The sequence below is a fragment of the Ascidiella aspersa genome, chromosome 1, assembly GCF_963924565.1.
Source record: "Ascidiella aspersa chromosome 1, kaAscAspe10.2, whole genome shotgun sequence".
Lineage (NCBI taxonomy): Eukaryota > Metazoa > Chordata > Ascidiacea > Phlebobranchia > Ascidiidae > Ascidiella > Ascidiella aspersa.
In genome coordinates, this window is record NC_139447.1 from 19,521,893 (window position 1) to 19,549,636 (window position 27,744).

Here is a 27,744-nt window from a genome sequence, read left to right on the forward strand (position 1 = left end):
TTGATTTTATTTTGTTGTGCACGAAACAATTTCGTGTTAAATTTCCAAATTCTTTTAAACATTTGGTACGTTTTTGGGTTTTAGTTAGGAAAGTCTGAATCAAAGCACGCACAACGCGTCTAGATGAGTAGATTACAAAAACACGAGACGTCAAATTCCTCGTAAAAAGCATAATGATTTCTCCACGCGCGACACATATGCTTCAATTCGTGCAAGTCCAAACACGAATTTAGGGATAAGCCCATTATACCTGCCTTTGTTAAAAGCAATAGTGAAAAGGCCGCAATTTAGAAACGTGTTTTTATGTACTGCGTTTGTTTGAAACTAACTTAAACGAAATGTGCTATTGAACAACAACAAAAAATTGAACAAATAACTGCCTTTCTTTTGTTTTGTTTTTCAAAGGTTTCCATTGCATTGCACGATTGTGGACGACTGAACTTGACAAACAACAGAGCGAGATGTACAGCAGTTCCTGTTGAACTTCGAAACACCAACAGAAGATTTTTCATCTTGCTGCTACATGTGCCAAATTTAACTCGTGATTTTGTTTTGTCATGTTTATGTTGTTCACAATTTTAAGCACAAATCTTTAATGGCTGCTATAGATAATTTGTAGGGGTAATCTTATTATTTGTTCTCACAAACAACTTTATGACGTGACGCAAACGCAGATAAACATTTGACCGTGTCTATAAACAAGTAAAGACCGTGTCTGTAAACAAGTAACACGGAGACGTTACCCGTTAACACGCCTATGCTAAATGCCTTTATGGCCAGGCGATGTGTACTCAAGCCTAACAAGACGGGATCTTAACTGAATCAGTAAATCGTAACTGAAATAATGTAACGGACAGACTTTATTATGCTGTACCGTTACTACCGTATGGACCCTTTCGCCACCAGTTTAGCCCTGCAGAACCACTGGTCTATAGCATACAGGTGGTTCTTAGCGGATGCGTTCATTTTTATTTATTATCCTTTGAATTTAAACCAACTATAAAGCAAAATGAGCTATAAATTATAATGCCGCAGAGGAAAACTATATCCTATATAAGTATATCCTTGTTTCAGAAAAGGACGTATTAATTTCGAAGATGAATGCATTACTTATGGCACGTTTTTCTCAAACGTAACAATTCTACTTATGTTTAATTCTATTTTTCGTTTTGCAGGCAGAAAAATGTCCTCTTTTTGGGTGCTGAAAATATGGTAGCCCTAAGCTTACTTACATATTCGTTGCAACCAAAATCGCGAATTTTAGGGAGAAATATCCCAAAATAATTACTCCTCGTAAAACAAAATGAGTTTATATAGCATAATTTTATCGGCTTCAGTAGTATTCAATGGTTAAATAATACCTTGATTTCTTTTTTGAGATAAAAAGATACATCTAGTAATTCTAGTTTATTATGTGAAACGTCAAAAAGCTCATTACAAAGCAACATGTAGAACAGGGGTTCTCAAAGAACCCGTGGAGTAATGAATTTTAACTCAGTGCAACGCAACCTAAAAGTTACAAATAATGTTTATGTTTACTGTCCGTGTTTTAGAAAACATTTTTTATGCTCTATTTAAACATATTGAAAAGGTAATGTACAAAATGCGGCGGATCCATTTATGAGGACATGCCCCTCTTCCATTCATTCCGCTTCAACGATTTTTTTACAAGATTTCTGTACAGGTCAATGTCTCTTCCAACTTTAGTGATAAAAAAATATCTTTCCAACGTATATAAATAAAAATAAATCTATTCTTATGATAAAAATAAATCTATTTTTATCATGCCTTGCGAGCATCTATCTTGTAAACATTATACACTATCTTACAAGATCGACCAGTTTATGGCCTTACGTTTTTCATGTGGCCCATAGAAATATTCTGGATCCGCCATTTCGTTACACGCCAAATTTTGTGGTATACAAAATAAGACAAACAGATAAACATTGAGACTCGCAAACCGTGATAACATTCGGGCGATAACGTGCAATAAAACTGACGTTGCATATATGCGAAATAACAGTGATTTGAATTTCATACGTTTCAACAAAAATTTTCAACATTGGGTCACTTGAAATTGGTAATACAAAATAAAGGGTAAAAACTAGGGGGTTATTGATTTTTGTTAAACAATATAAGGTAGGCTAATTATTTTTTATATTACTTTTACCAGCAATTTTGACATTACCATTTATATTTAACCTTTATATTATGTAGATGACATGTCATCAAGTCACGTTGAACCGACAAGGAAACGTTGACTTTTAAATCGTTTTTTTAAATGCTTTTTATCCCATCAGGAGCTGATAAGGTTGATCCACCCTCTAAATTGTTGTCCGTGGTGCAGCTAAGATTGCCAACATTGGATTCAGTGTTGACCTTTACTGGACTCAAGCCTGCTGCTTCATCAATCTTATGGTGTGGGGTAATTGTAAAATCAACATCCAAAGTATTCAGCTTTTTTCATGCAAAGAAAAAATTCATTCATAACTGGTTTTCGAAGAATTTAAGTTTCAATATTTTCGCGTCCCTTGAGAAATAATGCCCAATATCTACACAAAAGCCAATATTTTTAAACTGTTGGATACCCAGGAGTTATACTTGGATGGCAGTTTAATTTATTTTATGTTGTAATAGTATATCCTGATTCCTGAACAATGCGTACTAAAGAGTAAAGATATATTGAGGGCCTAAATTCTATTTGGTCTCGTATCTAAAGTTAAATGCTGTGTTCACCTAACGAATATATAAATCGTACGTTGTTAGGCAATTAACTAGGTAATCAAAATTTGCGAAATTTTTTGTGATATTGGGAAATATATAAGGGGGAGAATCATTGGGTACACATGTCTGCTTTTCTTACTCGGACCAACGCAAAAAAATATATAATAAAAAAATGTATAGCCTTTATTTGGTTAAATCGGCAGAAAATTTCAATGACACATTATGGGGTTCTGAGTTATACAGCGTAACATGCCATAGTAGGCTATGCATCGCACTCTTGTGCTGATTAAATGTATGCAACACATAGACAAGAACATAGCAAAAGCCGAAAAAAGTTTGCGAAGGGTGATTTTTTGGCATTTACGTTATTAAAACAGAAAATAAATATAGTTTATTTAAGTGGAGAAGAATGGTCTGGTAACCCTAAGATCAACCCATGCGAATGTAATACTTGTCTAGGCTTGCCACACGTCCCGGCTTAGCCAGGACAGTACCGATTTTAAGGCCTTTTCCCGGTGTCCCGCCCGGTTAATCAATTTGTCCCGGAATTTTCAACTTAAGATATACAAAAAAAAATAAAAAAAATGTAAAGCATCTTGAGTTAGCCATTTTAGAAATTGTTGCTCAAAATTAAGTAATACTTTTTACTTTTCATTTTTGTTTGGCAAGGCTGTCAAGCAAATTTTTTTAACATAAATTATTATTTTTTCCAGGCAGTGGTTCTTAACCAGGGTTCGATCGAAGCTGTTTCAGGGGTTCGGCGAGAACGTCCTCTGAAACATAAATGCTGTTATTTCCAGCTAAATTTGAATCTCTTTTATGTGCCAAGGGCAGGCGTCATGTAAGCCTTTAAATTAAAAGTTTGGCCAATTCAACCTATATAAATGCTTTATAATTTGATTATGCCCAGATTCAGTTGCATATTAGCGCACGACTTACAGAACAACAGGTGTTTTAAGATTAAATGTATATGACGTCATGTTAGAGCAGGGGTCGGCAAATATGCAGTGTGCCAGTTTATGAATAATGTCAAAATATCAACAACTTATGTGCCAAGCATTTCTTTATGTTTGGTTTTGTACTGAAAACCACATTGGCACGCGTGCTAGGGGTTGCCGACCCCTGTATTAAAGTCATCCATGACAACTTTCAAGTTTACCCAAAACAAAATTTCTGAAATCCGGGCGAAAATTTGGGGTTCGACGAAAGCTTGCAGAATAACATGGGGGTTCGACAGGTTGCCAAAGGTTAAGAACCACTGTCTTAGGGGTCTTAAATTAGGGAACAAAAATCTTTATTTGAAAGTTTGTCTGCCGGTCGGTCGGTCGATCACCACACAATCTCACATTTTCGCTGCTTGGTCGCTGACACGCGTTTTAGGGAGACAGTAGAGCAACGTCGCCGCTCATATGCCTGTTTCTTAAGCAAGTCGCCGGGTGAGAGGGTAAAATAGAAAGAAAGTTTGTGCTCCCAGACAGAAAAAAACAGTCTCTTTCTAAGAGACAAAGTGGCGCATCTTAAGCGAGCGCCTTAGCAAACCGGTCACGGTTAAGCAATTTTTTTTTATTTTTTATAAGGAACGCTTCACGATTTTGCGAGTCAATTTTTATTTTCAAGGATTTTTTTTACATATGACGGAGTTTGATGCCGGTATTATTTGCTTGAATATTACGTACAGTGATTACGTATCTGCTTAAAGTTTTTACGTTTGTGAGTGGTTTCACCATTGCTTTTTGGTTACATACTTGTAATTACCTGCGTGGAAATAAAAATCAAATTAGGTATATTGCCTTAATTATAATTAATTACTTTTATGTTTAAGAACATCTTGACGTAAAATTTAGGTAAAGTTCGCAAAACATCGCATTTGATGCCGTTTTAATAGTCACCAATTTCAGTTTCAAACGAGATTTTACTGACGTTGGACGCAGTATGGTACCGGGATTACGTATTTGCCTGAATATCACGTAATGCGAACAGTGGCAGCTACAAGGTTTTACGTTAGTGATTGGTTTCCTGACGATATATGTCACTGGTTTTCGTTACGTAATAGATGTTTTGACGTGCTTAGCCGTTGGGTATTTAGTCATTTCATTTCAAATAAGCACACATTATTTGCAATTTGTTTTGACAAAACGTAAACTTTTAGTTCACAAAGACAAGCAATTAAATGATTTACAGTCACGCAGACAAATGCGATATAATTTATAACACGCCATCCGATTAAATGCTGCTTCCACACAGGCTAGTCGGTGTGAATCCAATTATGGGGAAGTATTTAGTTAACCCATTTCAGGCACAATCAGCAAAAAATAGTCAAAGGACGACCAACATATATGCTGTATAACAATTAATGATTGGAGAATTTAAAATGTTTATCGCTTTACACACTATTCAGCAATCGAGCTTACCTGGAATTACAACTATACCGGTAGGTATTTCTTTTTATCTTAATACAGAAGTACTTTGATTTTTGTACAAACAAAAAACAAGGTTTTATTGTAAAAAAAATTAATTACTTTTTTTGCACCAATTTCTTCGATTTTCTGGCTGATTCGTCGGCCGACATATTTTTGGTATCAACTTGCAAAAGTTTTTTTTTAATGACATGAAAAAAACTTTTTGAGGCTGCAATTCTGTTCCATTTTCGGAATCATTAGAACTAATTATCAACATGGCGAGTTAGAAGCACAAAATTGATTTAGAAAATAAAAATACATGCTCCAATTTACATGCTTAAAAGTAAGCCCGTTTATATGCACCTTTCGCGGGCAGATTAGATTAAGGTTCAATCCGGATTGAAAAGTAATCCGTTCTAGCGTCGTAATTACATGGCGCGAAATTCAAGCCAGCTTGAGTGTACAAACTGCACTGATATGCATTATTACGTAATATTCCAGTAAACCTCTGACGCACAACCTATTTTTCGGCTTAGGCTACTCCTTGCGGTAGCAATCTATTGCTGCTTGTTCGTTTTTATAAACCTAAAATTGAAAAAAACAAGAATTACTTGAGTTTGGTTTGCCGAAGTATGTTTTTGACTGTATAGTGCTTCAGTTTACCTGGCACACAGAATATAAGTGCAGGAAAGTTAAGCTTATGTGTGCTGGTCAACGCTATATACAAGGCAGAGTGGACAAAAGAAGGTGATGAGATGTACCAAACATGACCAATGAAAACTGTATTTGGCGCTGGCCTAAAATCCTACCACAGCGTTTTGATAATTATTAAAGCAATGTACAATATTTGGGTGAGGGTGGGCCAAGTATTACTATTTAAACCTACCCAAACCCGCATCCTAACCCAAATAATGTTCGACTTTGTGGATTCTAGACCAGCCCCTCTGTCACAAATCAGTATCTAACGAGTGTATGTAATATTCTTTCCTTATGCGCTAAACTTGTTGTTTTGTTTACGACTAGCCGTTCGTGTTACGTCATAATGCCCCAAAAGTGGCGTGATGTTACTGCGTTAAAGTAGGTCATTCTTCCGTAAACGATTTCGGCCGTCCGCGAAACGCACAGATTAAGCGGCGAACGGATTGAAAACCACTCCTTTTGACCGATTAAGAAACGAGAGAACTTAATTCATTCCAGCACCAAAACGAGAGAGAATGAATTAACGAAACAGATTCGAATCCGGCTTAAACGTGCATATAAACGGGCTTACTGACTCTATAAAAAGTGAGCTGTGATAATGTCTGCTGATGTTGATGGCACTTGAAAAAAACAACTTTCCACTGAATTTAGCCTACATTGCTGCAGTCTAAAATTCAGGTAGAACTGTGTAATGTGTAATCTTAAAGGAGATGAGATCTGCATCGCAGAACCAAATGTGTTTTGGTTTTCACTTGTAACCTTTGAAAGGTACGCAGTTATAGCCAGGCTGGCTAGAAGGGTCCTTACTTTCTTCGCTTTTACGTACATTTGTGAGTAATTGTTTTCATTAATGAATTTTGTAAAATAACAAGCATAAAGGTACAAATGCTAAATATTCATGATCTTTTGAGAATATCAGTAAGCGACAGAAAGCCCCGATTCGATGCTATTGTAAGATGTAAAACAATTCATCATATTTCAAACTGAAACAATCTAGTAATCTGTCCACTCAATATACATTGCACGTCACAATGCCCAACAAGTGACGTGATGTTTATTTCCTGCTTTAAAGCTGGTCAACTCATTCTACATGAAAAAAAAAACACGTGGTGTTGAGCAACTGGGAAACCAAGCTAAACTAAATAGATAGCACTTCTGGGTAGACAGGCTAAAAAGCGTCGAAGTATTTCCAAAATAGCGAGCACATTAATGTGTTCGCGACAGTTATATATTACTCTTTTCAAATACTGATGTGACTGCCATTAACCGATAATCACGGGATGTTTTTAGATGTAACGATTATTCGCATTATACTGGAAATGCGGAGTTGATAATACAAATGAAATAATAGGGTTTAAAAGGAATAGCTGCTGGTAATTGAATGTATTTTATGGGAATGTTATGCGATCCACTAGATTAATTTGGGTTAAACTTTAGGGCAATAATAATTTTTTACCTCCATCCAGAAATTGGTGAAAAGAAAAAAAATCAACAAGGTGAATCTGATATGTTTAAATATAAAAAAAATCGAGATAGAGGTATTTGCGGAAGTAGCGGTGCACCTGCACCAGATAAGAAGGCTGTAAACTTAGCCTACAGCAGTGGTTTTCAACCTGGGGGTCGCGAAGACGATAATTAAATACCAATTACTTTTACGAGAATGTCAATTAATTAGCATAAAAAACTAATTGTAATGATAATAGTGGATGTTCAAACAGTTGAATAAACGTTAAATGTTCAAACAGTTAGCAGCCAGGAAGCAAGTTGCGAGACAGACTATTGTTTTAACAGTGTAGGCTTACTTTTGAGTTCAGAGATAACCTACGGCAGTGCTTGTCAACCTTTTTTGGAACAGTACACACTTTACGTTTACTGAAAAGCTTATACAAACTAGTCCTCGCAATTTGTTAAACAACAAAGTGAAAACTGTAACTTGTTATCCAAGTTGCAATTATTTATATTGCCCTATGTTTATCCTCAGACTCAAGACAGAAATCACAAGCTAAACAACTGTTTGCTGTACTGCAATAAAAACTATAAAGTGTTGCGACAGGACTAGTTATTACTTCACAATAACGTTTATTACCACAGAAATATTTGGGCATGATGTCACGAATGAAATATAGTATCTTACAAGTTATATGCACTTAAATACATGTTGCGCCTTTTTTGAGCTGTTGAGCGTACATAAATGTATTACATATATGCTGGGACAGTGGCGTAGCCAGCCGAAAATTTTTTGGGGGTGCAAAAAGTTTGAATTTTTTGGACTAGCTTTTGCCATTGTATGAACTGCCGTATCGAACACAAATAAATATGCTAGTAAACCGTTTCGAGCATCAGCTGACAACTGACTGACGCAATACTTAAAACACATTAAAAGAGCAAAAGCAAAATGACTAAAAAGTAGTAAAACTACATTAATAAGTATAGCAAACGTAATAACAATAACTACATGGTTTGTAACGTAACACTGCATTACAATTAAAGGTATGTCATGCCCGTGATCGACTTTTAGTTGTGATACTGCTCATAAATGCTACAAAGCAAATTACTGAAAGTGCAATATTTGTACATTTGTGTGGGGCGTGGTCCCTATGGCCACCCTGGCTACGCCTATGTGCTGGGATTAAATTTTTTGGAAGGGGGTCGTTAGTTACATTGGGCTGTTAAAATGGGTCGCGGTATGAAAAAGTTTGAAAACGGTATGAAAAAAGGTTTGAAATACCTTACGGCCTTTTGCGGCATCCTGGAACAAAAAAACGCCATTTATTGTTAACTTTGTACTGCGTTCTGGTTGTTGCGGTTTAAAAAAAATAAAAAATCTATCTAATCGTACCTTACCAACCATTTGAATGAAAGTATGGCTTTGAATATGGTGTTAAAAAATCTAGTGTAATTTAATTGGTGTGACTGTTTCATGTCTTTGTAATCGTATTATTTAACGTTGCCAGGTAAACAATCGCAGTAAGCGAAGAACCTTTTTTCACTTTTGAAAGAAAAATACGTACTCCATTATCCTTCTTTTAACGAACATTGTACTACCTTAACAGAGAAATGTTGACAAGTCTCTATTCCCATATCTCTATTTAACGTGTATGGGCCAAACTTTGACGATTGTGAATTTGACACTAGGCTATTCTGTTCACCAAAATATGCGGCTTCGCCTCTCACAACATAACCATGGGAAGATTGCCTAAAACCACTGAACTGTGAATTAAAAGAACGTGGATATATTTTATAGCAGGGGTCGGCAACCTTTTTCTAGTCGCGGGCCAAAACCAAACTCAGAAAGGTCTTTGCGGGCCGCACAGAATGTTAACTTAGACACACGTCGTCATCCATACTACTAACAAAACTACTTTGAGGAAACGCGATAACCCCAATAGTTAAACTAGGGTTCGTCAGCGATTTTAAGTGCGGGCGCACCCGGCGAGCGAAACGAGCGCGGCATTTCCTTTAAACGACCGAGCTGTGTGTGCACAATGTTGTCGTTCACCGATCATCAAGCATAAAACGACATTTTGAAACAAAGCACGAGAAATCCTTGAAGGACGATGCAGAGAAGATCGAATCACTAAAAAGGGCAGTATCTAGCTACGAAAAACAAAGCAGCATTTTTAAGATGGTGATTCATAGGACGATTTAATGATCGCAAGTAGGCTACAAAGTGGCAGAGGTCATTGCTAAATATGGGAAACCCTTTACTGGCGGGGTTTGTAAAATAACCTTTGACGGGTGTCGCAGACTAGATCGGGACACAATCCCCAAAGTAGCTGCTAAGGATAGGAATGACTTATACGGCAAATAACCATGCACACCAAGTGCTCGCATAAGGCTACAGCTTGTCTCTAACCAACAAGATTGCAAACTGTGCTCAAAATGGGTCCGATTCTCTCGGTTTCCACCCGACGAATCATGATGCAACGCAACGCAATCCAAAACGAAATCGCACACAAAGATATCACGCAGCGCTGGGAAAACTGAAGCTGCGAAATTCACACAAAGACCTATTCCCCTAGAAAAACCAAGTCGGCGGGTAGCCGATTCGAACAGCAGTTTCCGCGGACAAACGCATTAGTTCCGCACAAAAGGTCTACAATAATTAAATTTGTGACAACGGGGTTTGTAAAAAAGACCTTTCTCGGTTGTACCGGCGTATTGTTTGATGGTTCAGCCAACAAAAGCAACATAATTTCGAGGTCAAGGATTTGTCGGTTTCTCCCGGGACAATGGAGAGACAGACGCATCACGGACCTGGCTGCAGATGTAAATGAGCAACGAAATTTGGCGTTATGCACCTGCTATAGGAAGACACTGTGGATTTGTTACTTTTGTTGAATATTGGGAATCCTGTTATCAAATTGCAATGAATTATTCATAAAGAGAAAACCTTTGCGCGAAGAATTCAAATTTAGCTGTTAATGACATCATTTCTGTTGTATTCTTGATCAGAGCAGTGAAGCAATAGGCAATGAAACGAAACCAACCACGGTTTAAGTAGCAAAGAAATCAATTAGCATAGCAGCACAATAGCACTGTAATCCATCAGCAATCAGCACAAGAATGCGAATAACGTAATTAGGCCGCAGGGTGCAAAACGACTACAGTACATGGCTCAAAATGCGCAATACTTAACAATTTCAACTGTAACGAAAATAGTGAATTATCTTGTCGCATGCTCTGCTACAACACACAGACAATTTCGATATTTGCTTGAATAGATGAACAGTGCATAGTTGAATAGATGAACAGTGCCTTGCACTGCAGAGTCAGGTGATCAAGTCACTCTAAGGTTCTGTTAAGGTTTGTTGAATATCTAGTCCAGATAAAGGTTTTTCGGCAGGGCAAGGTAAGGTCTACCCGTAACTGGAGGATAAAAAGTCGCTCGTAAAAGTGATGTTTCTTACCGATATCACCACCCACCTTATCGAACTTATTCTGCATCTTTCGTGTCCACAACAAACTGTTTTGGATCTTTTTGAGACATGGAAAGGATTGATAGATAAATTGGATGTCTACACAAGGAGCATCTAAATTGATACTTTTCGCTACTTTAAATACCTGAAGGTTTTCTCAGTGGATCACTAAGTCAGCATAGTTGCAATTGATATGATTATGTAGCCTACATGAGGAATCTAACGTCTCAATTTTGCAATAGATTTAAAGATTTTTAACACTTTTGTTCATTATTGTCTTTTCTCATCAAGCCCGAGTGCAGCGAAGAGTTGAACTTATCTACACTGAATGGATGCACTTTAAAAACTTCCAGATGCAGCTAATCGATTTCAAAGCATCCGCATTATGGACATCGAAATTCGTCAAATTGCGGAAATGACTGGAAACGATTGAAAACAACAAACAAGCATTTTGGCATTCAAGGAATCTTTGCCGAATAAATCTAGCTGTCTCCAGAAGATGTCAATAGCTTTGCTTACTGCATTTGGATCCACTTATTTGTGTAAACAAATATGTTTGCACATGAATTTTATTCTCAGTGAACATCGCAGCCGACTTCTGGAAGATCATTCAAAAGCATATGTTCTACTTTTTAGCTGTCTAAATATAATCCAAATACTACAGAGCTAAGCAAGGAAGGAAAGGACAAGGACCTCATTAAAGTTACTTTTGTAAGTGCATTCCATGTCATGCAATAAAATAAATCAAACAAACTTATCTCTTGTCTGTTAACACAGTTAACACCACTCTTTAATTTTCACATAACATAGTTGCCAGTGCAAAACCAAACACACAAAACTGTATCGCACGCGAGTTGTTGATATTTTGACATTAAGCTCGTTTATATGCATGTTTAAGCCGGATTCAAATCTATTTCGTTAGTTCATTCTCTCTCGTTTTGGCGCTGGAATGAATTAAGTTATCTCGTTTATTAATCAGTCAAAAGGAGAGGTTTTCAATCCGTTTGCCGCTTAATCTGTTCGTTTCGCGGACGGTCGAAATCGAGCGAGAAGTTTCATTATTTTTAACGGTTACGACAAAAAAGTTTGAAGTAGAGAATTTCCGAAGTCAAACGTATAGTTGCTAGTGTTTGACAAGGAAGAACAGAAAATTTTGCACTGGTTAGGCTTCTAAAGTATATCTAGTTTGTTAAAAATAAGGCTGTCACGAATACAAATAATGTGCCCGCTATTTTGGTACTACTTCAACGCTTTCCTTTAACTTTCAGTTTGCTTTCAGCTTTCATTTGCACATAAAAACACACATTTTTTAACTGCCACGTTTAATGTAGAATGATCTGCTTTAACGCAGTAAACTTCACGCCACTTTTGGGGCATTATGACGTAACACGAACGGCTAGCCACGAACAAAACATCAAGTTTAACGCATAAGGAAAGAATATTACATACACTTGTTAGATACTAATTTGTGACAGAGGGGCTGGTCTAGAATCCACAAAATCGAACATTATTTAGGTTAGGATGCGGGTTTCGGTAGGTTTAAATAGTAAAACTTGGCCCCCCTCACCCAAATATTGTACGTTGCTTTAATCACTGATCAACAGCAGATTTCAAACGGAGATGTGATTGATTCTTAATGTGTTTTCGGCACTGATTCTGAAAAAGTTCTCATTTTTTTTTTAGTACATCAGGTTTTTGAAATATTTGCATTTTAATTTTTTCAGTCTATTGCTGTATTATTAACATAGGCAAATTGCGCACTGTGACATAATCAAACTATAATGTGACTCACACACCATTTTATCTGTTTTTTGCTAATATCTCTAAAAAAATAATATAGAAAAGATCTTTTATCAACGATTTGTGTAACTAAGTAGCTTATTTCCAGATGTAAAAACAGCATCTAAGCTGAGTATATGTAACTTCTAGTAGCACTACAGCAGAAAAATCAAAATGAATAAATGTTCAGTAATGCAAGATTTTAATGAGTAATGTTGTTACATATACTTTTCAAATTTGAGTGACCAACGACAAGCAAAAGTTGGACAAGTGTACTTATCTTAAGCAAGGAGACCTATACCACATAATGCCCCAATGCGTGTTTCACTTACTCCTCATGAAGGTCGTGAATTCTCCCTGATAAAGCTGAAGATCAAATGGAGTTAATAAGAACAAATCGAAAGTTCAAAACCAATTCTTTTTTCCAGGCAGATTCAAACAGCCTTACTGTAGATGCATGTTTTTTCAAAAGAAACGTCAGAACTGCTTGTATCTGGATAAAACTAAAACCACTTGCTTGAGAAGTTGAGATTGATGTAGTTTTTATACATAACGGAAATAAAACTTAAACAACCTTCAGTAGATCATTTTTGCTACAACAGGCGTGGTACCAACTGCATTACTAAGAGGCTATAAGCCTATAAGCATGGGCGCCCCCCACGGGGGGGGCAAAGGGGAGCCCGATTTTTGTTCGTTTTGTCATGGTTTGACAAACTGTTCGAAGCGGTGTGCTTTTAAAGTAATTAGGTCACGCGTCTTAATCTAATGCGAAACCATAATCGAGCGCAAAACGCCGTTTTTCGTCTTTTGTTTGGTCGACCGTAAACCCTGGATAGTTTTCCTCTTTCGTTATTTGTTTAGGTTGACTGATTAGCAAGTGTGTATTCGACAATTAACAACGTTAAGCCACACTTATTTCTTTTTTCTCGCTAAAAACGTCGAGTTAGGCGCAGTATGTTGTTTGCTGTTCGGTTTCTGCGCTAATATCCGATGTTGGTGTAACATCGGCATTTGTTTAACTGAAGCAGATTCTTAAAAGGAGGTGTAATGGTGACGGTCGTGCGCGTTTCAAAGTATCCATTTTTAAGTAACGATAGTTAACGCAAAATTATGCTCTTTAAACATACTTTAAGACAGTGGTCGGCAAACTGTGAGCCGCAGAGCCATTTTAAGTGGGCCGCGAGTTACTTTTGAAAAGCCTAGTGTTATCATGTACTGGGGGCCGCGTGATAGCCGTACATTCATTGCACTTTTAACAGTTGGTGTGAAATAAAAAAATTAAATTGGCTCAACTTGTAAAGGCCCACGTGCCAATGTGGGGTCAAACTATATTTTTTGCCAACTTTAACTTTATGTAAACCAACTATTTGTCGCGCTTCACGCGTATATTCTTTGTTTTATCGCATGGCAGTGTTTTGGGCATAAAGGCGCCGTCTAATATTTCACCTTAAAATCAAATATCCTGAAACCGCCACCGTTTTCGTAGTGGTTTTACATAGTGGGCCTTTATGTATGATTCTACCACAATTAATCACACATATTTCACGGTCTTGGTTTGTTTCTTCGCCTGAAGTTAACGATTGCACACTGTGGTTTCGCAGCTGGCGCTTGACAGGATTGTCGACGAGGCACGTGCTCGCTTTTGCTGGACTTATTTGGCTGTTTCTGATCAGTTTTCTTATAACGTCTTGCAATCACCATTCTATGACGTTATACTGTCACTCTTTTATGACGTCATTATTAATTAACGTATAACGAAAAATGAAGAATTCCCTAAGTTGGAAATTCATGAACCCCCCTGGAAAATTTTCTGTGGGCGCACCTGCCTATAAGGTACTGTAAGTGGCTGATATAACCAACGTTACGCCCCTTACAAAATATTTTTGCTCTAGTAATAGAAAAGTTGGGTTCTATGTTTAGCATTCCTTTACAAAAAGTTTTCACTACTGAGATAAGCAAAACGATAGGAATCTTGACGGAACAAAATATTAGTAAAATGACAAAAGATGCACATTGTAAAAATGTAGAATAACGCGCTTGGCTGGCATTTGGTGACTTTTTGGAAAATGCAAATTGTATTCTTTGGCGTTCGGTGTTGATGATCTGCTTAGCTTAGCATATATTTGGGTTATGTATGTCCCTCAAAGTGCATTTTCTGCACACCTAGTTGTATTTGTTTTCAGAAAACCTAGGTTCGAATAAAATTGACCTTTTAAGCAATAAAACCCCGACACCAAGGATTTTTAAGGGAGAAATAGTTGAAAATTACATCTTAGAAGTTTTATGTTGATGACTTGAGTTATGCGTATAAAAAGGTTTTATGTCAGACGTTTCAATTCAAAGAACATCTACCACAGCTTTGCGTTGTTTTTAATGCGCTTTTTCGCAAAATTTAAATTTGACGATATTTAAAAAATGTGATGTGCTAGAGAAAAACTAAAGTTATATTCGAAATCAGCGCGAAAAATACATGTTAGATGAAATACCTACAATCTCGTTTAAAAAAAAGTGAAAATTTGTTGACCAGTGAATTATAATTCTTTTAGTCCACTCTGCCTTGTATATAGCGATGACCAGCACACATAAGCTTAACTTTCCTGCACTTACATTCTGTGTCCCAGGAAACTGAAACACAATACAGTCAAAAACGTACTTGATCGGCAAACCTAACTAAAGTAATTCTTGTTTTTTTTTCAATTTTAGGTTAATAAAAACGAATAAGCAGCAATACATTGCTACCGCAAGGAGTAGCCTAAGCCGAAAAATCGGTTGTGCGTCATAAGTTTACTGGAATATTACGTAATAACGCATATCAGTACAGTTTGTACACTCAAGCTGGCTTTAATTTCGCGCCATCTAATTACGACGCTGGAACGGATTACTTTTCAATCCGGATTGAACCTTAATCTAATCTGCCCGCAAAAGGTGCATATAAACGGCCTTAGTGTTTATAAACTGGCACACTGTATACGAAAGGTCGTCGACCCCTGCGTTAGAGGAATGTAACGAGTGGGTTGTAAAGTAGGCTCAAGTATGAAATTATTTCTAGCTTGTGAATAGTTCTTGAATCCGATTTGAATAACTTATGCGAAAGTATTTTTCTTAATCATGTTAAGCTAAGTCATTTAACACCTCAATCACACACATCCATTGAATTAAAACGGAAATTAAAGCACAAGTTGAAATGATTGATTACATGCAACTACAATAAAATCATTAAATAAGATTTTGATTGCAGTAATTTTTTAGTGCAAGTGAATTTTGTTTTGTTTTTTATATTGTTAATTTTTTTTATATTTGTTGTTTTTGTACCTCAAGCGGGTCATAAATAGGGCGTGAGATTGTCACAACACTGTTAGGGTGTAGCATAACAAAATTGTAACCAAGTAAAGCTAGTTGTAAAAAAGGCTTAAACCTCATAGTTTTTTGTTGATTTAAAAAAGGTGCGAGGAACTACAAATAAAAGTTTATGGGGAAATATCGTGTCAAAGACGTCATAGTGGCATCTTCCATTATTGGTATGGCCTACAATTTCAAAAAGTTTTAAAACTCTTGAGATTGTTTTCGTATTAAATAATATACTGAGTGTAGCAAAATAATCTGTTGGTCCAAAATAATAAAACGAATTGATCGTATTTAAGGCACCACTAGGAAATATTTACTTCATCTACCACATAGAAAGCTAAAGCCTACACAAGCAAATCATTATTTTGGTAAACAAACGAGAAGCTACTTAACGACATTTCTTATTTTTAACCGACGTTTTGACTCCTATACCAACCCTATGAAGATACACCAGCGAATTCGACAAATGGAAAAATGCGACAAACTTTATCGTCTATCCGCAGAATGTGACAAAGCACACCTACGTATTACCGAGAAACAAAATCTTTGCCACATATGCAAAATTTCTAAAACAGACCACCTCTCGCTAACCTTGCTGATTTAGCCAGAGGTTTTCTTGTGTGGGCGTTGACAATCAAGTTCGTATAATCACTGTTATTATTTATAAACTAACTGAATTTACGTGAAAATTCAATTCTTTTTTTGCATAATTATGAGTTGTTTTATGCCAGTGTACAATGTACATACGTTTAGCGCCCTTTTTCTTCTTGTCATTTCGTCTTTACTATGTGTTGCTAACATTCATCACAGAATTCGATGAAGGTATCCTATATATAGGAAGTCAACCACATTTTTTTCTCAAATTTACGTGTGTGAGATCATGACATTATTTATTGTTATAATTAGTTCCTCGTGACTTTTTCGACACAATCAAGCCATTTTATATGAAAGTCATTTCAGGTCTCTTTGACTGATTAAAAAAATGAAATTTGTAGCCCATAGTGAGCATGGATGAAGTCATTATTACGTCCAAGACACCATATTTTTCCGGAGACTTTAGGGAGTTCCTGGCACGTTTTCCGTAAAAATCAACAAATCATCTTCCGTTGCAAATAGTTTGAATTTTAGGCTTTTTTCCACGATTGCGATTGCTTTACGATAAACATCCTACCTGATTTGCTTCGAGGTACTGAAGCAAGGAAGCGTAGCAGAAATAAAACTGATCTTGTGTTTGAATCATGTGTGGCCTCTGTTCGCGTAGATACCGAACAGTTTGAAATACATCAACCACGTTTTCACATTCGCTTTGACCAATCAATATACCCAGGGCACAAAAAACACCTTTAAAACAACAGGTATTTACGAAGTAATAAGGCAATTTATTGTTTTTTAAATATTTTGCTGTTACCTGTCCTACCACCTCCGCTACTGCAGTGAATAATGATCGGTTCACATGTTTCTGCAGTTATCTTTAATTTTTGAAAGATATCAATCAGACCATATGCATCATTTGGAGTGCCAGACCCAATATCAGGCCAGCCTTTGTAATGGAATTGTTGAATTCTTTTTTCTTCACCAGGTTGCTAAACCATTTTAGAATACAATTCTATATTTTACGTTAAAAATATTTATTATGGTAGCCAATACGAATGCAACAATTATCTTGGTTACGAGAGAATCTAAAACGGAAATAAAAGTTCTACCACCGTTTAGTTATTCTACAAACCGCTAAAGTTACCAAAGTTAAAATAACTGATTGTATATTTATTACATAATAACAGAGCTATGATAAGACCACAATTTGCAAAAAATAGTGGGTCTCGACCAAGATTTAGGTATGAAACAAGAAAACCTACCATAAATATATACACTAAGCCTCGTAAAATGATTAGCGATTGCAACCCAACATTATTTTTTGCCAATAATGACTATAAAATACCAAACTGTTTTGCTAAGCCGAAATCTGGGTTTGCTTTCTAGTAAATATATTTTTTGGTATTGAAGCGTCATTTTGTACGTCGAACTCTATAAAATTAATGTTAAGCAAACTTAATGCTCTACCTCCCACATTTAGCCTTTACTTTACTAAAATTTCTGATATACACGATCATTTTACTAGGTTAAAGGATACTAGACAATTATTTTTACCTCGCACAAACACATCACTAGGGAAGAGATCACTTGGATATCAAGGACCAGTGGTATGGGGAAATATTGATATCAATTTAAAATCATTTTCATTTCACCAATTTAAAATTAAATACAAAGCTACATTGCTCCAATTATTCTAACTTGCTATTTCACTACTCCAGTAATATTTGTTTTCTTTAGCGTTATTATTTGATATAGTTTATTTCCTGCTATATATGCATTTGTTGTTTTCGACTGCTTCATTTATTGGTGTCGGGATGATTTTTTCAGAGCCTTACTAATAAATAATTTAAAAACTTATAATAATTTAAATAATTAGTATTAATACGTTTAAATAATTCTTGTGTTTGCTAATATATATTGTGAAAGGGGGCACCTTGACTGGGAAACCTGTTGGTTGTATCGGTGCCTCCTGGCATATTAAATAATCGTATAGCTTTCGTTGTTGTATCAACGTTATGTGCCAAAATAATAAAAATTGAAATTAATCCAATTTTTCTACTAAACGCGATAAGTAACGATCAATACTGGCTCTAATAAAATTACAAAGTAAACTTCTTAAGCAAGTTAATGCTTTGCGGAACAAAATAAACACATTATTTTGGGTCGCCACACACGAATCTTGTCATGGTTTCAGAGTTTTTATACTGTTGGGTAAAACCTGTTGGGTGTTGGGTAAAATACTGTTGGGTAAAGGCCCGCGTGGCCCCCAAGACATTTTATACGGCTCGCTGTTTATAACTTGGTATGATCGGAGATTGTGAGTTCGAACCTCGTTGCAGACTATATAGTTGTTTTTCTAGCCTGCCCTGCTTGCATCATTGATTGACAGATTTGGAGTTTGCGGTGGCATTCGGTGTACTAATGATACGTAAGCCTTAATTGTTGGTTAAAAAGCAGCGTCAGAAGGACTAGATGACAGTGGTTAGAGTGCATCTTTCATTGAATACGCGCTTTGTGCTTATACGGTTAAGTTTTCTTAAAAGGTCGCGAGACGTCAGACGTTTTTTGTGCGTTGCACCACAAAGTATACTGTATTACACACCTTGCCAGTAATTATTCCAAATAAATGGCGGAGTGTTGATAAGGCTGCACCCCTAAGAAAACCGAGATTGAAACCCTTTTTCTTATAAAATGAACAAACCCATAACAATGGTTATTCATTATAAATAGAGACACAATGATAATAAGTAAATGTTTTTTTAACAAAGCTATTCTATAAACAACAACTCGAGCTATTTGGGTCGCGAGACTTTTGGACTATAGTATTTTGGGGTAACGCCAAGAAGTATATACGGACTCCTATTATAATGTATCGAAAATTACTGTTTCTAAAGTCGATTTTTTTATATTTACCTGGTTATTGAATACTCGGAATACACGAGTCATATAATTCCCAATATCGTCATCCTCTACAGTTTCAAGTAAAATAATAAAATCGTTGCACAACATCTTCTCTCCTTTTTCAGGCCAATATTGCTGACATGTTGCCTGACCTTAAAACAACCTCGGTATAAAAGTTTGACGATCAGTTGTTAACAATTAAAAAGGCCCAGCAAAGTTACCGCCTTTGGACAAAATTTAATGTCGTCTGAATTTAGCAGAAAAGCGTGTAAATTATTTCACCGTGGTCAATGTCTTAACAGGTGAAAAGGGGTTAATTTGCAATTAAATTTTTTTAGGAAACATTATGCTCATTAAAAAAAATATTGGTGTCACGAACTATAGTTCGGAACACCATACCTAAAGTATAGCTGCTAAGTAGAAGGTTTAATTTTACTTTCTCGTGCCAGACGTTTATTTGAACAATATGACAGAAGGCTACACTACAGCTTGTCTCTAACCACGTGTTTGCAAACTGTGCGCAAAATGTGTGCTATCTTTTTGGAATCCACCCAACGAATGCCGACTCTATACCACGCAACACAAAACAGCCACAATTACGCACAAAGAAACCACGCAACGCCGAGACCACGGAGGCTGCAAAAGTCACACAAATCCTTATCACCCAGGAAAAACGGGTCGGCGGAGAGGGGGACGAGTCGGCGATCTGAAACGGCGGTTCAAGCGGCCAAACGCATCGCTCACTAGTTCGGCACAAATGGGCTGCGATAATTACATGTGTGACAATCCGCCATTTTAGATCGGCCCGATGACTCCCATTTAGGCTACTGTGTTTGGCTTCAGTAAATTCCCGCTTTTTAGGGCTACATAAATGTGCGAGGTTTTAGATGTTTTACTTGACATTCACCGGGTGGACATATCGAATGGCTGGGCGCATTTTGAGCACAACTTGAGATTATTTTTTTATAATTAAAATATCTGTTATCGTATTTTTTTTGCCCCCATGAATGTACATCGGGAAAAAAATATTGATGTAGGTTTGCTCATTGGCGATTACAATTTAAAAGTCTTACAATCACAGTATTTCTAAAAGGTCCCTCGGGTTGCCAACTTGCTATGTTATCTTAACGGTAGTAGAATTATCTCCGATGCTCTTCAACTACTATAATTTTCCCAAAGCAAAAATGTCGCGTTTCTGGCGAATACTAGATTTTAGAGTTAAGTTTCTATCTTGTTTTAAAAAAAATAAATTTAGTTATCATTAAGATTTTACCTACTTTATCGACTTTTTTATTATTTTGATAAATCACATTTTAAATAGAAATATGCAAATCGTTTTGTGTGTACTCAATAGGTCTTGTGTCCTTTTCTTATGAAAAAAAAATATTTTTAGACGAATATGACATATATTCTTTTATATGTAAAGCAAACTTAAAGCACACAAATCAAAATTGTTTCTGGCTAAGTGCGAATTTGTTACTATATTTGTGCAATTTACTTAATTTACTTGAACTCGATCTCAGTAACACTTTAACCAACATGCTTAACAGGACTTTAGATAATGACATCACGTTGTAACTTAATTTTTTGGAAAATCTTGATAGCAGGGATCAACTAAAAAATAAAGTCGAAGCCGGTAAAATATAAAATATCAGGAAACACTGTTGTAGAGCTTTTTACATTTTGAAACCTATTATACAGCTACAGCTCCGGCATATCTTTCTCTAACCTTTTTCTTCTAATCTGCTGAGCATAACGATGTTTTTGACATTGTTTTGCCAAACCATTGTCCAAAAATCTTCGGTCGTTTCCTTCAATGGTCCTTGAGTAGCAATAAATGTTTTTTTCTTGTAAAATCCCTAGAAAGATATTTGCAAAGAAAAATTCTTCTTAAAACTAAGTTAATCTTAAGATAATTAATTTAAGCAATGCCAAACTTACATCAATGTATGAGGCATTTATGTAATCAGAACGATCGAATCCAGGCTTTCTTGGTAAGCTTACACGATTAAAATCATCTGATAAAAAGTTACTATTAAATATTTGATGTTTTGATGATCACCCTAGTAGGCCTAGTTGTATATACACTTACAGGGCATAATTTGTAGAACACGGTTTTTTTTTAAACTCTTTCGGCCATGTTTTAAACAGTCTTTTGCCAAAGGTATTTTTAAAAGCTTTTGAAATTCAACCTCAAGTTCAGTTTCTTCGCTGTCACCATTTTTTTTTCTGTAATTGAACGAAAAGCTTTAAAGAATAAAAAGTTCAAAACTTTTCTTTACAATAAGTCACTTTCTTATAACCTTAAATCTTGAACCTTTTTTTTAAATTCAACAATATTAACTTCAGACATCCCATATTTTATACTTTCTGAGACAGCCTTGTGTGCAAATGCGTATTGTGCCTGAAAAACACATTTTCTTTATGAGGTGTATTTTTATTCAATTTTAAACATACTAACATCGGTTTGAACTAGCATCATTCTTTGCAGGCGTATACGAGATAGAAAGCTGAATAAATCTGCTTTTCCCTCCGAGTATAACTGATTTAAGGCAGCATCAATCAGTATGTAAGTCCCTGTTCTTCCCACTCCAGCACTGCAGTGAACAATGGTTGGTCCTAAAAACAGAAGAGTTACGACTAAAAGTGGACAATAAATGGAACGAAAACCTCAAGTGACCAGTGGTTCTGTAGGGGTCGTTTCATTATTTGTTGTTATTATTCACTTTTTTCACACTTTTTTCACACTTTTTTTCACACTTTTTTTCACACTTTTTTTCACACTTTATTTCACACTTTTTTTCACACTTTTTTTCACACTTTTTTTCACACTTTTTTTCACACTTTTTTTCACACTTTTTTCACACTATTTTCACACTTTATTATCATTCTCCTAAAGACTTAAAATGGTTTAACGCCTATGGTTTGCTAAACTTTTGCTAACTTTCACTCGGTAAATTTTTACCATGGCTTGGTCCGAGCAATCACTGTTAAAACAGACTTTAAATCTGTAGTTACGAGCAATATCCAAAACACTTTTATGTGCCTAATAAGCAACCTTTTATATTGAAAGTTTTGCCCATTTAAATTAAATAAACGCAATGTTGTTAATATTTATTTTTGTATGACGCCATGTTATGACGTAGCTTTGTACCGTCGTCGCTAAAAATGCATTGAACTTTAGCATTTTGTTGTTGCGGCCCTTGTATAATTATATTTGTTTAGGCCTGGTGTTGATATGTTTTGGATGGAGCATATTACAACAGGTGCTAACAGAGAGGCATACGTTGCCTCCAGGATTCGCAATTAAATTTGCGGCGGTAAAAGATGTTGTGTTGTAAGAGCAATAAGTTTTTTTGCTAAGAGAAGCCTCTTTCTAAAAGGCAAGTCGCATGCGCCTAGTTTTACTACGACAAGCTACTTCGTATGATGAACTTTGCACGCACTGGACAATAAATCGCAGCAGGATGCCAACAGCCGCCTCGTCGCGACGCGAGCTGAATAAAGTAAGTAATATGAAAGCATTTTGTATTGAAGTTTTTTTTCTGTCGCTAGATAGGAGTAGATAGCTGTCATAAACTAAAACGATGACGTCGAATATTTTAGGTTTTTTGCCCCCCAGTCAGAGGCGCCTAGGGGTGCAGCCTCATAAACCTCTACAGCGCACCTACATACTGCTTTACGTCATTTCTAAAATTTTGAAAGTTCCACGATGTATTCTTTTTCTACAAAGCTCCGGACAAAAATCGGTCTGAAACATGGGATAGCAAACCAAAAAAGAACTAGACGGGGGTGCGGTTGTTGTATATTTTGTCAGGGGGTATACTTTCAAGGTTTAGGGTTATTTTTTTAGTTTTAAATTTAAATTTTTTGTTTTATTTTTTAATAATTTTAATTGGCTGAATTTTTTATTATCATTTATTTTTATATTATTATTATTATTTTTTTTTTATTTTATACTTTTTATTTTTTAATATTTTGTATTTTGTACTGTGTATTTTACATTTGCACCTGTATTGTATGTTACTCCAATCCAACATATCAACACACAATTTTAAGTTGTGTAGGCCTGGTGTTGATATGTTGGATTAGAGTTGCCACCAGATTTCGCATTTAAATTTGCAGCGGTAAAATAAGTTATTTCTTAAGAGCATTAAGTAATTTTACTAAAGAGAAGCCTCTTTTTAAAATGCAAGTCGCACGAGCCCAGTTTAGGACGTGCCACTTCGCACAATGAAAGTCTCACGCGCGGGACAATAAAGCACAGCAGGCGGTGAGTCGCTTCGTCACTTCACAAGCTGGACAAAGCAAGCGAATGTGAACGAATTCTGTATGAAAGTTTTTCTGCTGCTAGATGGCAGTCGTTAGCTAGAAAGAGCTAAAACGCAATATTTCAGGTTTTTGCCCCCCAAGCAAAGGCTCCTGGGGGTGCAGCCTCATAAACTTTTACAAAGCACCTACATACCACTCTACGCCATGTCTGAAAATTTGAAGGTTCTACGATGTTTACTTTTTCTATAAAGCTTCGGACAAAAATCGGTCTGAAACATACCATATGAAACCAAAAAAGAACTAGACGGGGGTGCGGTTGTTGTATATTTTGTCAGGGGGTATATTTTCAGGGCTTAGTGTTTATTTTCAATTTTTACTGTATTTTATTTTTTTTATTTTTTTTTTTAATATTTTGTATTGTGTACTTTATATTATATATTTTGTTTTTTATTTTCCTTAACTTGTTTCTGCAAGCAAAAACAGATATGGGCCGAAAACTTCCCCACTTAACTTATGCCTTTGATGCGAAAGGGGTTCAAATATGGCGTAGAATTTGGGGAATGATCGAAACATATATTTGATAAATAGAATTTACGTAGATAATGCGTATGGTCATTTTATTAAATTTTGACCAGCTTACGTGTTTGAAAAGCAAATATTATTATTCTTTTAAAGACTAAATATGGTTTAACGCCTATGGTTTGCTATACTTTTGCAAACTTTTACTCGGTAATTTTTTACCGTGGCTTGGGCCGATCAATCACTGTTAAAACAGGCTTTAAATCTTAGTTTTAAACAATATGAAAAACACTATTATGTTCTCAATACGTAAACTATTAAATCGAAAGTTTTGCTAGATGTTTAGGCCTGATGTTGGTAGTATGCTGGTTGGAGCAAGATGCACGACAGGTGCTAACAGAGAGGCGTGAACTGCCTCAAGATTTCGCATTTAAACTTGCGGCGGTAAATACACCCTTTTGACACTTAATTGTTAGGCGAAGATTATCGCGAAGTAATTGGTCGCCCGAAAAAAAACTAACGCCGCATTGAAAGCAAGCATTATAAATGAGTCGCCGATATTCTGCTTTGAACATCTCTACTCGCAATGCTTCCCTCCGTTAATTGTACGGTGGGTGAAACTTTATTCACGGCCTTACCTCTTTGTGTATTACCGCGACAATACGATGAAATACGATTTGGAGAATATTGGAAAATCGTATTTGGAGAATATTTGCTATTTGCACCTGTATAGTATGTTACTCTAATCCAACATATCAACACACAATTTTAAGTTGTGTAGGCCTGGTGTTGATATGTTGGATTAGGGTTGCCACCAGATTTCGCATTTAAATTTGCGGCGGTAAAATAAGTTGTTTCTTAAGAGCATTAAGTAATTTTGCTAAAGAGAAGCCTTGTTTTAAAATGCAAGTCGCACGAGCCCAGTTTAGGACGTGCCACTTCGCACAATGAAAGTCTCACGCGCGGGACAATAAAGCGCAGCAGGCGGTAAGTCGCTTCGTCACTTCACAAGCTGGACAAAGCAAGCGAATATGAACGAATTCTGTATGAAAGTTTTTCTGCTGCTAGATGGCAGTCGTTATCTACAAAGTGCTAAAACGCAATGTTTCAGGTTTTACTCCCCAAGCAAAGGCCCCTGGGGGTGCAGCCTCATAAACTTTTACAAAGCACCTACATACCACTCTACGCCATGTCTGAAAATTTGAAGGTTCTACGATGTCTACTTTTTCTATAAAGCTTCGGACAAAAATCGGTCTGAAACATACCATAGGAAACCATAGGAAACCAAAAAAGAATAGCGGTAAAAACAAGATATGTCCCGAAAAGAAATTTTCGGCCCATATAATAACGGCAAAAACAAGATATGTCCCGAAAATAAATTTTCGGCCCATATAATAACGGCAAAAACAAGATATGTCCCGAAAATAAATTTTGGCTGAAAGTATATTCACGGCCTTACCTCTTTGTGCATTACCACGAAAATACGATGAAATACGATCTGGAGAATATTTGCTATTTGCACCTGTTTCGTATGTTACTCCAGTCCAACATATCAACACACAATTTTAAGTTGTGTAGGCCTGGTGTTGATAGATTGGATTGGAGTTGCCACCAGATTTCGCATTTAAATTTGCGGCGGTAAAATATGTTGTTTCTTAAAAGCATTACGTAATTTTACTAAAGAGAAGCCTCTTTTTAAAATGCAAGTCGCACACGCCCAGTTTTGGACGAGTCACAATGAAAGTCTCACGCGCGGGACAATAAAGCGCAGCAGGCATTCAGTCGCTTTGTCACTTCACAAGCTGGACAAAGCAAGCGAATATGAACGAATTCTGTATGGAAGTTTTTCTGCTGCTAGATGGCAGTCGTTAGCTACCGGGAACTAAAACGCAATATTTAAGGTTTTTGCCCCCCAAGCAAAGGCCCCTTGGGGTGCAGCCTCATAAACTTCTACAAAGCACTTACATACCACTCTACGCCATGTCTGAAAATTTGAAGGTTCTACGATGTCTACTTTTTCTATAAAGCTCCGGACAAAAATCGGTCTGAAACATTTTCGGGCAAAAACAAGATATGTCCCGAAAATAAATTTTCGTCCCATATAATAACGGCAAAAACAAGATATGTCCCGAAAATAAATTTTCGGCCCATATAATAACGGTAAAAACAAGATATGTCCCGAAAATAAATTTTCGGCCCATATAATAACGGTAAAAACAAGATATGTCCCGAAAATAAATTTTCGGCCCATATAATAACGGTAAAAACAAGCTATGGCCCGAAAATAAATTTTCGGCCCATATAATTCATCCAAAACAATGCAAATAGGCTAAGGCTGTATAGACTATATAATGTATGTTTTTTATTTATTTTCTGGCTTATCTAATTGATCACAAAGATAACGCAACTCAGCGTTTATGTAAAAAAACTTTCAACAAAGTCTCAATTTTTTCATTTGATAATTAATGTTTTTTTCCAGAATTTAGCGTGATTTGCTGAGTGACCAGTGACATGTATCATCAGCAAATAATCTTGTTTTCAAGCTGGACACAAGTGGGAGATCGTTAATGTACAGCAAAAATGAACCTATGAAAGTGCGAGGAATACCACAATTTAAATTTGCCCGTGAAAATAGCGATTATTTTTTGACTTGTCTTATTTTCTGACCTTAAATTTTGTCAAAATTTATACGATAGGCCAAAACTATTTGCAGTCAAATCATTAAGAAAATGATCAAAAATCGTTTCAAAATTAACAAAAACTGTAAAAGCTTTTTAAAATTGTCGTTTTTGAATTCCACCCAACAACATTTTGAATGTATTATCTTCACTAAAGCAATATACGGTATACGCGAGCAGGCAAAATTCACCATGTTGGCCTCAATTATAGCAATAGATTTAGATAGACTTCGTTTTTGCTTTAGATAGCCTATGGTTGTGTATCTCTGATTGTGACAAATGAATTGAATAGTATTTGATGTGTGTTTTTTCGGTAGTGATTTGCAGTTATCCGTTTTGGTATTTTGATATGCTAGCTCTTTGTTAATTTTTGCGCAATATCCCATTGTTCTTTGTTGCATTTTAATGGTTGGTTCTTAATAGGTCAAAATTTTGTCAAAAAATACTTTGAGGTCAATATTTGTTAATTCCTATTAAACTGAATTCATGATTTATTTACAGTTTGAAATATTGTTGACCAAACCTTTAGTAGGCTACTGTTTCGTTGCATTCCTTCCACAATTTTTATGAGTTGAATTGTGCCACTGTAGGCTAAACGGTCACGGTTTTAAAACTGTTCGTAATGGTTTCATTCAAATAAACGTCTACGTTAGGAGTTTTTCATTTTTCGTGGAGACTTCGACCACGATCGGTGTTACACCTTAAAAGCAGAGGCAGCGTGTGACGCAACCAATCTCAAGAATTTCAACCATGTGAACAACTGCAGTCGACAACTCAACTAAATAAAATGGTTACCGAATTTGGGGTCGAACCAATAGTTTGAATAACACTGCATTAACATTGGGCGATGTGTCTCTTTATCGAATTCAGATTTGAAGTGATTCGTTTAACGTCTTAGTTTGTTGCTTACGAGTG

At 36.1% G+C, this 27,744-nt stretch overlaps 1 protein-coding gene across 1 annotated transcript in view; it reads right to left on the minus strand.

The window, feature by feature from the left end:
- Positions 1–1,401: 1,401 nt before the first annotated feature.
- The window catches only part of LOC146168183 (receptor-type tyrosine-protein phosphatase epsilon-like), a 110,167-nt gene continuing 83,824 nt past the window's right edge, over positions 1,402–27,744 (minus strand). Inside the window, exons 11-19 of the mRNA XM_083386186.1 lie at positions 21,822–21,979; positions 21,664–21,764; positions 21,453–21,589; positions 21,302–21,378; positions 21,090–21,219; positions 19,373–19,512; positions 17,274–17,448; positions 17,037–17,206; positions 1,402–2,457 (exon numbers count right to left, since the gene is read on the minus strand). Of these exons, the coding sequence (XP_083242312.1) occupies positions 2,278–2,457; positions 17,037–17,206; positions 17,274–17,448; positions 19,373–19,512; positions 21,090–21,219; positions 21,302–21,378; positions 21,453–21,589; positions 21,664–21,764; positions 21,822–21,979 (1,268 nt within the window). The 3' untranslated portion in view covers positions 1,402–2,277. The remainder of the gene's footprint in view (positions 2,458–17,036; positions 17,207–17,273; positions 17,449–19,372; positions 19,513–21,089; positions 21,220–21,301; positions 21,379–21,452; positions 21,590–21,663; positions 21,765–21,821; positions 21,980–27,744) is intronic.